Here is a 17,606-nt window from a genome sequence, read left to right as displayed (position 1 = left end):
TAACTGCAGCGAAGACATCTGATCGGTTATTTGGTGGTATGCTGTGATAAGCTGGAGGCACAACCACTCATCTGATGAACATTTGTCAGTAGTGTGCTGGCAACAGTGATGGAATGAATATGTTCTTTGAGGGATGGTGGCTAATTTAGTTGGGGTAGCTTTTCCATTTCTACTTGTGATGGTGATGAGGGAAAGTTCAGGGTTACCTTCCTTAGAGTTTTGGAGGACATGAGCACCCAATGACAGTTTTGAGTAACACTGGGAGCATGAGTATTATGGTGTACTGACTATAGGATTTATTTGTGTTTTGTATTGCCATGTGGCCCACCACATTGGCAGTAGCTATCTTATCTCTTCATAAGCCACAACAGAACTCAGAGGCATTGATTGATGAGTGGACTGTTCTATTTTACTGGGGCATTGTGGTTTTCCATTTTCAAATCCAAAAAACTGATTGAAGATAAGAATAGGACCTGTGATCCACATTGAAAGTGGGCATTGGTGGACAGTGTTGAGGAATGGATGGGTCTGGGCTACTTTTGTTTCCCTTAGTGAAGGACATAGAGAATGATAGTGATTCCCCCAGTACTTCAGGTAGGCATTTCTGAATATAATTTAATACTCTAGTTATCTTGAAGAGAGAAAGGATAGAGGCTGGTGAGTCAACTAATTGAATGTTTGTGGCATTAAGGGGGTGTGTGTCCTTTGCTCAAAAGGAAAGAGGATAGGGATTGGGTGATATGCCAAGTTGGCATGATGCATACAACAGATTGGATAACTTACTTTTCAACCAGCAATCAGCCTTTTGCAGTAAGCCTTTTGGAAACAGAATGATATGATAACAGTTGTATTAATCCTTGGTGTTAACTGAAGCATGGCTTAACGTGATTACCTGGAAAGGTTGGTAGTCCTGAAGAAGTGAATAGAGTCCTTGTGGTTGACATGCAGTCACCTGTGTATTAGACTCATTATCTCTCCTGGTTGATTAAGGTTTCCCAGGAGATATTTGTAGTTGCCTTCAGGTAGATCCAGGTGGTGTTGAATATTTTGTTTCTTTTTTTAAATAAAGTTTTATTTGGGTTTTCACATATACAAAATACAAGTAAAATATCTTTTTTGAAAATAGCATGGTCCCGGGTTGAACTTCTTTATACAGACACAAAACTCAATTTTATGCTCCTTTTTATATTCTATTCTATATCTTATACTATTTTACATTTTCTATATAGTTTTTCCCCTCTTTTAATTTTCTCAATTTTATTTTGATTATCTCATCTCAATTCAAATCATTATATTTATACTTTTGTCTGTTCTGTTTCAATTTCGTATTATCTTTTCTCATTAAACAAATTTTCTCCTGTAGTTACTAATTGGAGTATGACACCTTTATATCTTTTAATTACATCCATTCAACTCTTATTTAAACTTCAATATATACCTTAAGTTTATGACCTTCAATATAATACATAATACATAACTTCCAATCGAATTCTGCTTGGTACATTCTTAAAATACACACTATATTCTTTAAAAAAAGAAAGAAAGATTGTAAATATATGTAATTATAAACCCTCATTCCGTTCCAGTTCAGTTCTATCATTAATAATCATTAAAATCTTAACATCTTTAACACTTCTTTTCAATTAAATATCATACTTCCTTAAAAACACATATAATCTCCATAATTAATTTTTCCCTAATTTCTCTTCACATGTTTTATAAATCATTAAATATACCTTTTGTTACATTTATTTACTGACAAGCATTCCACTGAATTACAATAGCTATTTTATCAGACATTTTAATCATACATTGTTTCATATTTTCTAAAATTATTTCTGCTTCTAATATAACCATACTATCTTATGTACCTTTGCAGAATCCCTTTTTCCATTACGTTTTCACCCATTATCTCTAAATAGGCCCTGTTTCTCTATATTTTGTTTCTTTATAACTTTTTTTCCTTTCTTTCTTCCCTCTCATCTTCTCCCTCCCCTTTTTACCCCCTTGTCTCTCTAGTTCTAATTCTCTTTTCTGCATTTCCCTCTTCTGTTGCTTTCTGATTTTATACTTATTTTTCACTCTGTTTTTTTTTTTTTGGAGTTGTTTTTCCCAGTCTTAAACTTTCCATTCTCTTTCCCCCTTTCCCCCCCATCTAAGATTACTGGTTCATTAAAGACAGCTTCTTCTTTGTCACAATCTTCTTGTTCTGCAGGCATTTGTTGTTGTTTCTCATAATTCCAAATCTCCATTTCTAAAAACTGAAATACTAAGCCAAAAGAACCTCTCCCTTCTTGTGCATCTTCTTTGTACTTTTTAAGTTCCATTTTCAGTTTTTCTAAAAGTGGAGCCATTTTAAACAGTTTTAAACAGCCACCCAATTGATTTTAGTCATTCAAAACAATAACCAAGAATCCAGAAATCATCAAGTACTCCAGATAGTCCCGAGTTATATCTTCTTATTTCTTTTTCGACTTTCTCTTCCTGGGGTTTTTGTTGCAATATTTCAGTTAGAATGTATCTTGTTGAGATTTTGCTGTAAGTTCTTTTTTAATTCCAGGCAGTCTCCTCCCTTCCAGTTCCTACCCTTTTATTCTTTTTCTCTCCTTTCTTGTTTTCAAAAGCTTTTAATTATCCAGAAGTCTTTATTATTCCTTTGACTTTTTATTTTCAGCATTAAATGCCTATTGATGTCAAAGTGGATTTTTTTTCCAATTTCTTGCTTAAGTCTCTTAGCTATCAGTATAGGAAAAGGAGAAAACCAAATATTTTTTCCCTTTTCTCTCTCCTTTGCAGCTTAAAAATCTTCTTAGGGAACAATGTTATTGTTTTTTAACAGTTTCAATTCCAGGGTACCTTATTTGTTGCTTTTGCTGTTTGACCCGGTCAACCAAAACTTTCTCTTCTTATCTTCCTCCTGCACATTCTTTTCCGATCGAGTTCTTCTTTGTGGTGGCCATTTCTGACCACCACTGCAACTGCCTTCAGGAAAGGGAGTAATGGCCAGCTGGGGAGGAGAGATGCGGCTCTCCTCAACCCTGCTGGCAGTCTCCCCCCTCTTCACCACCTCTATGGGGTGGCTTAGCCCCCCCCGAAGCCAGCTGGCTCGGGGCGCTCCAGCGGCGAGCACGGATTGAAGCCTCGCAGAGACGAGGTTTTGGTTTGTCGCTGAAGAAGCTCAAACTGGAAGTGTGGTGTTGAATATTTTCTTGAGGTATGGACTGTTTCTTCCAGCTCTTAAAAAGTAGTGGTCTGTCCTGTTCTCAAAAACAACAACAACAACAACAACAACAACAACAACCCTATTCCTTCATTCAGCAGCCCTGGACAATTTTAATCCTAAGAAGGTAGTCAGTTTGCATCTCCATTGGCTATAAAGGACAAGTATTACTGCAGATATTTTTCAGTTGGAATTCAGTTTGAGATACAGTACTGGGATAGTATTGATTGCACTTGTAGATGACCTGTGTAGGATCATGACTGGTGATAGTACAAGCATATCATAAAACTAGATAGCTCAATGCGGGGAGAGCAGAATTTTGAGCTCTGTGTCTGCTTGGATTTTGGCAGTGAAGATCAGCAGCTGAGATCTAGGCATGCATGGAACGTGGGGTTCTTCTCTTTCCCTGCCTCTGCAGGGAGCTCTGCAGAGGAGAGGAGAGAAGGATTTCAGCTGTGGAGATTCAAGCAAGCACGGATCAGCAGGGAGCTCTTTCAGCTAGCCCCCAGAGACAAAAAGGAGTCCTCTTGGCAGGCAGCAGCAGCAGCTTGCAATCTTCCCTGCTGGCTTCCCCATTAACTTTCTGGGGAAGCCTGCAGAGAAAATTGCAAATGACAATCACATGATCATGGGGCACTTGGCAACTGGTTGAAAATGCAAACGCACTCAGATTGTGTTCATGTGACTGCAAGAGAGGATTGAAACCTTTTATGATGGTCATAAGTGCTTTTCAGGCCAAAAAGCCCCCTTGGGAGACTGTCGTAATATTGAATAATCATTAAGCAAGGACTATCTGTATGTTTGTGGCTTGCCCTCACTCGTGCTGTATTTTGTTGCATTGTGGGCTTTTTTTTTTTTTGTTATTTGTCATTTTGTTTTTATCCTTTTAAGCCTATGTCAGCACCCAGAGTTGCTGTTCAGTAGTTGGGTGGCTATATAAACCATTCAAAAAACTAAAAAAAAAACCCCAAACTTAAACTCATTATTCTATATTCTGTTTCCTGGTATGAAAGAAATCATGCCTCAACTGTCTTCTGTGTAAAATAATAGTGAAAGAGGGCTATGGTGTCTCCCTTGATTGATGTTTTTTTCAAGGCAAAACATACCCACTTTCCTCAATGTCTCTTTATTAGGGTTAGTTTCTAATCTCCTGATAATTTTTGTTACTGAAAATGTGCTTCATTTCAGCATATTATTGCTGAAATAAATTACTTTTGGGGCTCCTTAAAAAAACAAATATATATCTCTCTCTCATATATATTAAAATGTGATGTGAAAAGGCAGATAGCAAGGTCATGTTTCAAGCAACTGATTTAATATTGGTATGAGAATGCTAAAGAAAGTTAATCTTTTAAAAAACTTTCTATACCGTTATCATTATGTTCCCAAAAGTCTTATTGCTGATTGGAAAGTAGGTTATCTGATCAGCTTTATGCATCTTACCAACTCGGCATGCCACTTTTGGCATGCAGCTTCATCAGTTGGATAGCAGGGTATCCACAGTGTATAATTTTAAGCTGAAGAAGTGATTGGTATTACAGTGACAATAATTCTGTTGTAACAGACTGATAGTTTCCAGGATTTAGAGTTCCGAAGTACCATTTTTAGTGTTCAATGAGCAAGGATACATTCTAATATGAAATCATCATCACCACAACCAATCATTGTCATCACCATGTGGAGAAAAACATTTTTGTTTATTTTTTATTGCTTTTAAAATAATAACAAAAAAGAAAAAAACGAACACATAATTATAATACAAAACCGTATGTTCTCAAAGAAAAAAATGCATATAAAGTGCTTAAAAAGAAAAAAAAAAAGAAAAATTACAGTATAATATATCATTATTACAGTTAAAAATTATAATTCTACATATACATGTCCAATGCAGACACACACACATACACACGCGGTTTTTTATATATGTAGCCTTTTACTTGCAACCATAATTGGGACCAGAATTACCTGTTGCTAAACAAGGTATTGTTAAGGGAGCAGCCCCCAGTTTTACAACCTTTTTTGCCACGGTTGTTAAAGTGAATTACTGCAGTTATTAAGTGAATCACCCAGTCGTTAAATAAATCCAACTTCCCCTATCGACTTTGGTTGTTGAAAGCCAGCTGGGAAAGTGGCAAATGGCAATCACATAACTCCTGGATGCTGCAGCTATCATAAATTCATGCTGATTGCCAAGCACCTAAATTTTGATAATATGACCATGGGGATGCTATGATGGTTGTAAGAGTGAGGACTGGTCATTAGTCATTTTTTTCAGTAATTTTGAACAGTTGTTAAATGAATGGCTATAACTTGAGGACTACCTGTACTTATCTAAACAAATCCATATGTATCCACTCATACGTAGCAAGTATAATCAGGTCTTCAAACCATTGAATAAATGGGGCCATTCACTTATATTTTGTTGCAATGTCAGACTTTTTTAGCTGCAGTAAGGGCACAAAATACATTTATGTTGCCCAGTTGTCAAATTCCATGTATGTAAGTATGTAATTCAAGAGAATATTCTTTTCTGAAAATTTTAGCTTTTGTCACACAAGATATATAATATACACACATACGTGCATATATTCCACTACTTTTCCCTGAAATCGAATAAATATACAGCATTGTAAAAACATGATTTAGAGATGAACTGTCCTTATTGTATCTCCCAGAAAATGCTCTTAAGACAGTCTTTTTTTATCCACACATAATGGAGTCTAACCAATTTTAACTATTATTATTCTTTTTGGCATAAATTGTAGTTTTAGATCCATTGTAGAATGAAGTTCTGACTGAGGAATTCTGGGAGTTGAAATCCATAAGTCTTAAAATTGCCCGGTTTGGAGACTCTGGTATAGGCAATATAGGAACCTCTAATTCTACAGATTTCTTAGCATCTTCCTAACAAATTGATTTATTGATAACAAATATCTGTAAAAAGCTAATAGTCGATTTTTTAGTTTTAAAAGATTTAACAAATTCTAGTATCCCAGGTGGCTCAGAAGCTGGAGATGCTGCTGGTCCAAATAATTCATTAATAGTATTGTACCTGTAAATATTGCCATTGGGTTGCATCTTATACGTGATATTTATGTCTTAACACAGAATATGTTAAAATTCAACTTCTTGTCTATCAGTTGATGCAAAGTCAATGCCTCTACTTCCATTCAATTTTTCCATGTTACCATCTTTTCCCCAATTTTTAAAACTGAGCTTTCTTATAAGGTCAATTTTGCATGGAAAAGGGAGTAAAATCTTTTTTTTTTTTTTAGAAATTACATGGCAGAACTTTCTAACTGACATAATTGTTTCCAGAAATACTAGCTCCGCATGTGGAAAACTGAATTTTCCTCATTAATTGGAAATTACATTTTGTAAAGACATGTTTAGGATTGAAGAATACTTTAGAAATTTTGTAAGCAAAGAATTTTCTGAAAATATTTTCCAGGTATATGAACTGGAATTCCTCTCAATTAATCTGGGAATAATATTCATTTTGAAAGTGCTTATTTTTCACCAAAGGGTGAATTATAATGACTCCCTTCTATGGATATTTGAAGAAAATTCTATATTTTATTTATATTACTGTACTTGTTACTAATTTAATTGTGTCTTTTGGTATATACTTGCCTACACCAACTGGGGCAAAAAAGATATAATGATCGAGACTGTTTTTAGAAAAAAAAAAGACAAATATGGTAACTCCTGTTAATAATATAGCTGTTCACATTGACTGGATTGGGGAAGCAATTCTAGTTGTTTGTATTTTGAAAAATAATGACAATAATGTCATCAATGTCATCAACAATGGTATGTGCTATATCACATTCTGTTTCTAAAAACTATGAATTTTGGAATGATGTGATGTGCTATGTAAGATATAAACCCCAAAATCCTCTTTGGAACTGATTTTTATTGGTATTAGCCTTTGATAAGGAGAGCCAAAATAAACTAACTCAAGTTAATGGTTCTTTATATTCTCTTTGTATTTTGGTGCTGAGTAGCAAAGAACAGTAAATGTTCTCATAAGGGTCACAAAAGAGGTTTATTTTGTAGAAGAAATCAGAGCATTTAGCAATGTTGATTTATTATAGGATATATATATTTATTATAGGATTATCCCAAATATTGCCAACATTTATCCATAGAAACAAATTCTTTCACATAACACCTATAGTTGTGTTATGAGGTATAGATAGTGGTGATATAAAATTACGGTAGTAATTTATTCTAGGTTTAGTATGCTAAAATACGTTTATTTGTGGAAGTAGAATGGTAGTTCAATCTTCCACAATAATTCTTTAAGTTTTTATTACATTCTCATTCCTTCTAAACAATGTGTGTGTTTTGTTTTATCTGCCCAGGAGTTAAATAGCTTTAATTACTTGGATCTCTATAAACTTGCTGATCTTTTCAACCTCAATCTGCTGGAGAAAGCCGTGGTTGATTTTTTAGTGAAACATCTCTCAGAACTACTAAATAACCACCCTGATGAAGTCCTGGCGCTGCCATATTGTCTCATCCAAGAAGTTTTGAAAAGTGATCAACTCACGTCACTCAGTGAAGAACAAATCTGGCTGGTAATGTACAAAGAACGATTAAACTGTTGAAAGACTAGTACTGTATATCCATAACAAGGGAACTAATTTATTTATTGATTAACCTTATGGCTATATCAAATAAAATAAAATAAAATAGAATATAATGTCTATTTCCAGAATAAAACAGGTAAAAGAAAATGCAATAATATGTATTATTATTATATAATTGGCATATATGTTAAACACAAAGAATATATACTGTATATCCATAAGCATTTCTGAAAATCAGATTGCTACAGCAAATGACAAGAAACAATAAAAGAAAAGCAGTAGGAATTAATTATTAGCGCAATATTAATTAATTATTTCCCCAAGGAAGCACTAGGGGGTTTCCGAAGTCTGCTTTACTCCTTTGACAAGAATGCAAGTCAAACTTCATGTTCCAGAAGGGGAGGGGAGGGTTGATAATATCCCAACATACTGAAAGCCTTCATATGCCAAGAAGCAGCTCTAAAATAAAGCAGGGGTTAACAAATACAGCTAATTGGTTGGAGGATTATATTCTCAGCTTTTGCTGCCTAGCTTGTATCTTTACATTCTTAGCATAAGAGGCTCTTGGTATTCAATGCAGTCTACTTTTCAGTTAGAAAAATACGTAGGGATAAGCTGAAATATGCTTTGCCAAAACCAAAAATAGATGTTCAGTTCATTTCTCTTACATTTAGTAATATTAGTCTATGTATAATAACTATCAGTAGTAGTTTCCTTGAAGGGTAAGATATACATCCCTAATAAGTAATTTGATGAAGCTGATCTTGGAGGAAGTGGCTGATAAATTGGCATGTCAACACAATCCCTTAAATCCCATAGCTATCACACTTCCTATCAGTGGAGATTGTCTGAAGTGTCCAAATGTCTGAAATGGGCTAAAATATAAATAGGCTTTGTCTGACTAAATTGAGTTTCTTAGTAAGAAATCTTTGTTGTATTTAAGTAGTTGGGCTTTTGAGAACTCAAAATTCAAAGTGAAAAAAGATGCTTTGGAGCATATGGGACTATGCATGTAGTACCTTTCTGTAGATGTAGCACCTGAAGGCATGACATGAAGCAATGGATGAAAATTAATCAAGGCAAGAACCAACCTAGAAATAAGGAGAAACTTCCTGACAGTTAGAACGATGTATCAGTGGGACAGCTTGCCTCCAATGACTGTGGGTGCTTCCAACACAGGAGGTTTTTAAGAAGAGATGGGACAACCATCTGTCTGAAATGTCATAGGGCCATGATGGCGAACCTATGGCACACATGCCACAAGTGGCACGCAGAGCCATTTGTACTGGCACACGAGCTGCAGGCAAACTTAACTCACTATGCATGCCTGTGCCTCACAGCTGATTTTTTTTCCTGGTTGGTTTGAGGCCTTTTTCGTCCTCCCAGAGGCTTAGAAAAAGCCTCTGCAGGGCTTTTCAGGATGAATTATAGGCCCGTTTCGTCATTTCCTGTAATACCGGAAGTGACGAAACAGGCCTATAATTCAGCCTGAGAAACCTTGCGGGGGCTTTTTCCAAGCCTCTGGGAGGCCGCAAAAGGCCTCAAACTAGCTGAAAAATTGGCTGTGAGGCGCAGTGTAGGTAAGTGGGTGGGGGTGGGGATTGTGCGGGCATGCACGGGGGGCATGGGGAGGGGAGCACGCATTGCATTATGGGTACTAGCACATGAAAATGGGCATGCTGGCGCGCTTGCAATTTTTGGCACAGGAGTCCAAAAAGGTTAGCCACCACTGTTACAGGGTTTCCTGCTTGAGCAGGGGGTTGAGCTAGAAGACTTCCAAGGTCCCTTCCAACTCTGTTAGTCTGTTCTGTAAACACTCAAACTAAACACATTGCTTTTCTGGGATGGTGCTGAAGCTGTGGAGGCTAGCTGCATAATCCTGACAGGAAAGGCAGCTTCTTTCAGAAGTTGCAGACAGGTGCTATGGATGAGTGCCCCATGCATTCTGAAGCACCTTTTTATGTTTGAATCTGAAATGCTATACAATGCTATTAAGTAATATATGATGATCCTCATCTCTTTACAGTGCCGTTATTTTGGAGCCATTCAACCATTCAAAATTTCTCATCCTTCCCCTACTTTGAGCAGGAGTACAAAATTCACATCTTTGAGATGTGTGTGTGTGTGTGCGTGTGTGTGTGTGAATTTACCACATTCCAATGAGAAAAATGCAAGTGTGGAGTTGTCAGAAAATATGCCTTATATTGAAATACCAGTAGCATAACTGTTTCGTCAAGTCACAAAGCATTGTGAGAACCAGAACTTTTGCAGAACATTATGGTTTATTTCTCCCCCACATGCTGTATGGTTCACACAGCTATTTTTTGTTTTTGTGCTTCTCTGCTGCCTTGCATTTGGTATTGCGAATAGTGTGTTTGATTATGCTAAAAGTGCTGCTTTCTGAGTGACAGCAAACACTGCATTGGCCATTCTAGGTGTTATTATAATTGCCTCTCTAATGGTTACTAATGCCGTTACCTAGAATTTTTAAGCTATTTTACTGCTGTGGGCAAAATGAATGAAACCAGAATTTCATTCCTGGACCTCTAGAATGAATTAAGACACACATAAATATTTGCCAATTTAAGCTTTGAGTGGGAAGTAAAGTAACTGTTTTTGTTTTATCTTAGTAAATAAGCAATTCCTTCACAGTCAACCCAATACATGAAAATCAAATCAGGGCTGCTCTGTTGCCTCGAGTGTAGTTAAGTTCATCATTTTTGTTAAGGTTATACTGTTAAAGCAATATACCATGGAAGAATCTAATATTCAGCCCAGGGTGAAGATTGGGTATGCCAGAGGATTAGTGTCAGGGTGCTTTAGAGGAGTGAAACTTGATATACAGGCTAGATCCAGAGCTACAGAATCTCATTAAATTGCTGAATTGTTCATTACTGAGCACTCTCTCTTTAATAAAGTGCTCATTGACTTTGACAAATCCCCATTCTATGTCTTAAAGGACAACAACAGGGTAAGAGGCATTGGAGAGGGAGGGGGCTCCTGGCCTCAAATTTGGGTGGGGGTATTGGTGGAAAAGCAGTAGAAAAGCTGGTGAAGAATACTACTCTCATGTGTTAAATCGGTGAAGTATTGGTAAAAGCCAGCTGCAGCCATGTTGTGTATGCACATGCATGAACAGGAAGAACTCTGATTTAGTATTCCCCCCCAAGGCATCATCCACTAGTTGTGCTTCCAATAAGCATCGACCACAAATTTAATGGTGTCTCTGCGCTTTCCTTTTCCCAAGGGCAGGGCGCTTGGAGTGGATAGCAATATTGGCTAGACATAAATAATTCCTATACTCTTGTCACTGAAATGATGACTCATATTCAGTATACTGGCTGAACAATTTAGAAGAAAAATATTTATCTTGAATATTGGTAAGGCCAGACTAAAGACAGATATGATCGTGACTAACATGGAGTTCTGGTCACACGATCCTTGTGTAGATAGTTTCATAGTTCTTACTTTGCCAGGGCATGTCCTCTATCTGTGATAGCCAATAAACAAGTGCTAATGCTTAAAAACTTGGTAAATGTTAAAAATGTTAAAATTCTACTCTGGGTAGAATTTGAATATAAGAACATGTTACAATGCAAGCATTAGCGTACTTGAATTCTTATACACTGATGGGTTTTTTCCTGATGAAAATACAAATGTCTTCTGTTCAAAATCAGACATCAGTGGCATAAGTATCTCCTTGTAGGATATGAGGCAATAAAGGTCACATCTTTGTATGAAAATATTTTGGGGCTTGCTGTAGTTAACATCACAGTTAGAGAATACAATGTAGAAAATCATATAATACTTTTTCCCTTTATTCTATATTAATTTTCAAAGTCTGACTCAAGAAGTAAGATAAAGAAAATCTTTAGAGAATTTGCAGTTTCGCAGCACTGAGATGGATTATGACAAGGATTGTTGCAAAAACCTCAGGACAGCCAAGGACTGATGAGCATCAACTGTGTACTCTAGAAGCTTGGGAATTCTGGTCAATAAATTTCTGCAAGCCTAAAATAATAATATTGTTTGGTTGTATAGTCAGCCAGATGTTTAAACTGAATTTGGCATGTTTATCTATCTATTGAATCCTCCTGGGATAGGCAGATGTTGTTAAAGGTATTGTAGCAGGATATAAGCTGTTCCAGGTAGAGCTGCCTTTTGCAATTTACTGATAGTAATTTTGTCAATGCCATAGTATTCAAATGGTATCTAAGTTGTTTTGGGATTGCATCAGTGGTAGTTTTCTACTGGTTTGGCCTGGTTCTGCCGAGCCGGTAGCAGCGATGAGCAGAGGAGACCGAACTGGTTCTCTCTGCCGCTTTGCTGTTGGGCCTACCCACCCGCCCTTTATCCTCTAAATTTGAAGCGCAGCTGCTCTGCATGGCAGAGAAGAGTGCCGCGTGGCAACTGCTGAAGCAATTGGGATCATGCAGGCTTGCAAGAGGTGACTTAGAACGCCTCCGTGCCTACGCAAATGCCTCTGCGCTTGCGTAAACGCCTCTGCGCTTGCGCAAAGTGCGTGTTTGGTGCATGCACATGCAAAATGTATGTACACATGCAAAGCACACCCACCAAGCCACACCCACTGAACTGGTGGTAAAAATATTTGAATTCCACCACTGGATTGCACTCAACGTGCCTATTACTATTGGGAGTATCTTTGCTTTTTTTGCCACGGTTGTTCTACTTCTATTTGCACTTTTTGTATTTTGTTATTTTCTCCCTTTCTTTGTCTTCTCTTCTGCTGTCTCCAGATATTACGGCATCCACTATCCAGACTTTTTGTCTTTCTTATCAACAACTGTTAAATCTGGGGTGTTATTTGGTGCAGACACACAGGTCAATTGAGAAGTAAGGCTTTATACTACATACACAGAAGTTGAGGTGGCAAAAATAGTTCCTCTTATGGTTTCATGCTTTGTGGCTCCTGTGATGTGAGTTTTAAAAAGGAGAGAACAATTTTCACAATCTAACAGCATACTTCAGAGACCATCCTAGATGAGGAAAGCCTGGTTTGGGAGCAAGACATTTTTCTGTCTCCTGCTTCCCCATTTCTCTGCTGTTCACAGTTCTTGACTTTGTTGAATAGAAAATATTTTATCACCAGTTAGGAAAAGAATGGAATAAAAGCAGGTAACAGCACAGCAAGCAAGCAACATTGAAAGACTGAAGCACAGTAGTTTGTAGAAAGACAGGAGAGCAAAACATGAAGACATCCTGTGTAGGTGTTCAGAATTGTGGGAGTTATAGTCCAAAATACTTGAAGGACCCTAACTTATTCCTTACTTTATTGAATACATATTATTGTGTTGGCATAAAACATTTTATCTTTTGGTTTAGAAAGCTAATTTCAAGGGCAGTACTCCAGGGAATGATGAGTTGGGAAATGGGAACTTAAAAAAACAAGAGTTGAATTTGATTCATATGTTAACAATATGTTTGGCTATTTTGAATTTAGAATAGATCCAAATATGTCATAGTGTGAAATCCTTATTTCCAGAGTGTGTCTTTATTTTGTAACTCTGTGGTAGGCCTACATTCTTCGCTTCCATTTTTATTTTAGATATAGAAAAATCATAAAAATGGAAAAAAATGTTCAATGTCTTTGGCTGGTTGCATCAGAACTTGGTCTGCATACATGCCTAGTCTGTATTTTGATTGATTCTGGGTGATTCTGACATGATCAGTTTTGTTCTTCTGCTGATTTTAGATAGTAATCCTATAATCTTAAACATACAGATAGTAGTTAACAATATTTAGCATGACTACATTTGAATATGTTTTCTAGAGGTCTTCCTGTTCTTTTTCTACAGAATTGAAGGAAAGCAATAGAGTAGCTCAGCTTCAACGTAAATATTTGAGGTATTTTTTTAAAAAGTCTTTGATTTCATTAGGATTTAGTTACATCTAATCTCTTAAGGTACCATTTCTTCTAACCTCTTAAACATTGTAGGACTTAATGTTTTGTCTCATGAATTTGGAGCATGCATACAGTATATGCAATCAATCCCCTTTAACCTTTTTCACAGATGAAATTGTTTTACAGCTTTTATAATGATTTTTTTCCTGAACTATTTCAACAGTGTTTTCTTACTTAAACTGACATAATAGGACATTCTTTCCAGATACTTCATATATTTATTTTTAAACAATACACCCTTGTAACTATGTGATCGTTAAAAGAAAATCTGTCCCCTTTTCATTTTATTGTCTGTTTTACAGATCAACCAAGCATTGCTGAAATTCACTGTTTTGCTTTATTTAGGTAGCTACCATATTTGAATGGTCAATGTAGATTCATAGCCAAGATTCAGAAATGCCCCCTATATATTGGTGTGCTTCCTCTATCCTGCAAGGCTGAATATTGAAGTATAACTAAAAATATGCTTTCTTTAGCTTTCTAAAAAGAAAAAGAAAGTGCGGTTTTACGCTTTGGTCTGGGGTTCTGAATCTATACGTATATAAATAAAAATTCATTAAAATAAAAGGGCCTGATTTCAAAAGGAATATTTTTTAGAATTTGAGGTGGAGTTTTTAAAGTTTATGTGCTTCAAAAGAACAGTGGCTTAATTTAGCTCTTGATCAGATTGACTCCTTTTCAAGATTTGGCCCTACATCTCACACTGAGAGTTTATTTTCCCTGCATTCTAGATGGGGTGATTGGCTCAAGATCAATCTTAGCAAAGCCAACCAAGTAGCTGTGGATTGGGGGGTGGGGAGAGGAACCATCTGGAATCAGGGAGTTGCCATCTTTGGTTCTAAGTAAGACCGCACTGCTCCAGGCAGACCTAGTGAATAATTTGGAATGTCTATGGAGACTTTCAGTCATCCAAGTCATGGTTGTCCCAAAGGTGCCTTTTTAAGAGGCAACTGTACTTTCTGGTTTTTCTTTGAAGACATTTTCTTTGAAGAGCTGAACAAGTTTCTTGGATGATAAGCAAAATGTCTTTAAAAAAAAAAAAACAGAAAATCCAGTTGTCTCTTGAAAAAGCACCTTTGGGGCATAATTTGGAAATTCTCCAGACTTCTTGAAGAACAGATGGCATCTGGGGCTCAGAGAACCCTTGTACAAATCCATCTTTTATGCCAGTTGAATCCAGTGTTGCCCCATGCAGTGTCACTCATGCTTTAGTCGCCTCTCATCTATATTACCTGAACATGCTCAACCTGGAACTGTCCTTCAGACCACTCACATCACTGGTCTAGAATGCAGCAACATGAGCAGTTATGGTCATGCCTTGTGTTCCCATGGAACCTCACTGCTTTGCAAAGTGTACTGACCTTCCAGGTGCAATATAACATGCTGCTCATTTGTGAGATCACTTGTCTCATCTGCCCATCTGATAAGATCTGACAAGATGGGCATGATCAAGATGGGCATGATCAAGATTCCTACTGTAAAATAGTGCCATCTGAATGAATAAATGAATTTAAGATAGTCTGGCCAAACTTTAAGAATGAGCCCAGGAATGGGATATGAAGCTTTTAACTTTGTAGAGTCTTATTCAAAGCATTTTACTGTGGACTCTAATGCAGTCTGTTATAAAAACATTAGAGCATAGGAACATATTTTTCTACCAAAAGGACTATTTTGCTATAGTGTTGTATGCCGAAATTTTAAGGAAAACAGATCCCCAATTGGCTATTTCAGAGAGGTGGTATTCAGAAGGTTCTGACCATTTCTGGAGAACCGGTAGTGGAAATTTTGAATAGTTCGGAGAACCAGCAAATACCACCTCTGACTGGAGATTTTTACAGTATCCTTCCCCTGCCACGCCCACTAAATCCCGCCCACAGAACCGGTAGTAAAAAAAAATTGAATCCCACCACTGCTATTGCAACTTTCTGATTAGAAAATTAAAGCAGTGTAATTATAGCTGCATAATCTCTTATGATGCTGAGCTTTAGCCCTTGACTGGGCACTTCATAAAGTGTCCTATTATTTCCTGTCAGCTCTTTGATGATGTTGTTTTTGAAACTGATTAGAAAGGAAAAATCATCTTTAGCTGTAGTGTTCTGTCTCCTTTCCTTTCGCAAAAGTTGAGCCCATTCCATTTTTTAAAACCTCACAATAAGTTTCTGAAGTAAGTCTGAGAAATTAGCATACTTGATGGTTTTTAAATGGACTGATCTACATTTTTTATCTCAATTTATCTTTGGTTAATTTCTCCAACCACACAAATTTTGTCTCCTGTTCTGTTCTATATTTGTTCAGTTTAAAAAGTAGCTTCCTGAGAGGAAGATGGATAGACTGTCAGACTAGCAAGAGTTCTGAGACGCTTTACATTATTTCTTTCCAGAATTCTGTTGCATTGGGAAGAATAAGAAGGACCCAAGGGATATACAAGTAAAGTAAAAAGTTGCTGGTTCTCCAAACAGCAACGGTTGCTTTCCCTTCACTTTTAGCTTGGAGAGGTGAAGAACATGAACAGTCACACCACGGAACATTTTTAAATATAGAACACAAGTCAGACTTGAAACAAAATGTTTCATGGTATTATAGCTTCATTGTGTTATGTAGTCTTTCACATAACACTACAGCTGATGATCACTGCAAGAATTTCAAAAGATTGGTACATGAAATACAATAATAATGATTGCTTTATAAAGAAAGCAGGTCAGTAATACTGCTGAAGGATGATCTTCTGCTCTTCAGCAATATATAGCTGCTTAGTGCTGCTGCTGTTTCTGCTGTATGTCAGTGATCTGTTAAGCATCTTTGATCATGGGAATGTTTTTTTTAACATGCTACACAATAATTGCCTTGAAACATTTTTAAATCCCATTGATTTCAGTGGGAAAGAGTGAATTGCACCCTTAATGGCTTCCCATGGAAACTAATGGGACTCAAGCGTATTTAAATTAGACTGGATCATGCCCACTTGACATTGCTACATTTACATATCTGCCAATAGTTAAAAAGCCCGGGGGCACACTAATATTGCTGTAGCTACAATTAAGGGTAGGTACATGTAAAAGGACACGGAAATAGATTCAGTTTGCCGGGTAGGTACAAACTGGAAGTAAATTTTTGAAATGTGAAGCTCTTTGAATTAGCTTCAGCCTTCTTTCTCTGCTTTGCCTTTCTTCAGATACAAATTAATCTCCTCTGCTAAGCCTCTTGTTTTGCTGCAGTGTCCTGAATGCTGATGTACTGTGGGGATGTACAATTGGCTAGATGTATGTGATGCAGCTCAATAACATAAAGGTGTCTTGCAGTTTTCCACTTAAAACACCTACTTTGCTCAGTGATAAAATGAGGTTGCCTTTGGCACTTTTATTTTAATAGTTACTAAAATCTAAAAAAACACAATGTGGTAGAATTATGCAAAGCTAGCTGAGAGAGTTTAGCAGCTGGAGTATAGAGTGAGTTAGCAATGCCTGGAATATTCTGTTCCCCTTTCCTCATAATTAAGAGTATCAGACTGTTAGTTTTAATTCATAATAAATTAAGTGAGAATATAGTTCTGAAACCAGCAGTTCCAATAAAAAAATTTCTCTCTCTCTCTCTCTCTCTCTCTCTCTCTCTCTCTCTGTGTGTGTGTGTGTGTGTGTGTGTGTGTGTTAAATTCCAGAAATGTTCTTGGCTTCGATTTTTTTTCCGTTAAAAAAGAGAAAACATCATAAATGTATCACTTTAAAACAGAGAATGACAATAAATTTATTGTTGAAGAAAACGTTTTGCAGAGCTCTTTGCACATTCATTGTGATCACTATTGCTCCCTTTCCATTTTCCAAACTTTCCTGACATTGTGAAAACTGTTGGCTAGAATAAACTGCCAGGTTAA

At 36.7% G+C, this 17,606-nt stretch overlaps 1 protein-coding gene across 3 annotated transcripts in view; it reads left to right on the top strand.

The window, feature by feature from the left end:
- KLHL32 (kelch like family member 32) overlaps nucleotides 1–17,606 on the top strand; it is a 79,398-nt gene that overhangs the window by 41,864 nt on the left and 19,928 nt on the right. The window contains exon 6 of one of the 3 annotated variants that reach the window (XM_026726695.2): nucleotides 7,588–7,803. In XM_026726695.2, the coding sequence (XP_026582480.1) occupies nucleotides 7,588–7,803 (216 nt within the window). Of the gene's footprint in view, nucleotides 1–7,587; nucleotides 7,804–17,606 lie in introns of those variants that run through there. The other 2 variants (XM_087913911.1, XM_087913919.1) reach the window with 2 other exon arrangements.

This window comes from Pseudonaja textilis, chromosome 1 (genome assembly GCF_049901715.1).
Source record: "Pseudonaja textilis isolate UNSWEBS1 chromosome 1, rPseTex1.2, whole genome shotgun sequence".
Lineage (NCBI taxonomy): Eukaryota > Metazoa > Chordata > Lepidosauria > Squamata > Elapidae > Pseudonaja > Pseudonaja textilis.
Note: the sequence above shows the minus strand (reverse complement) of the source record. Positions and strands in the feature narration are given on the sequence as shown.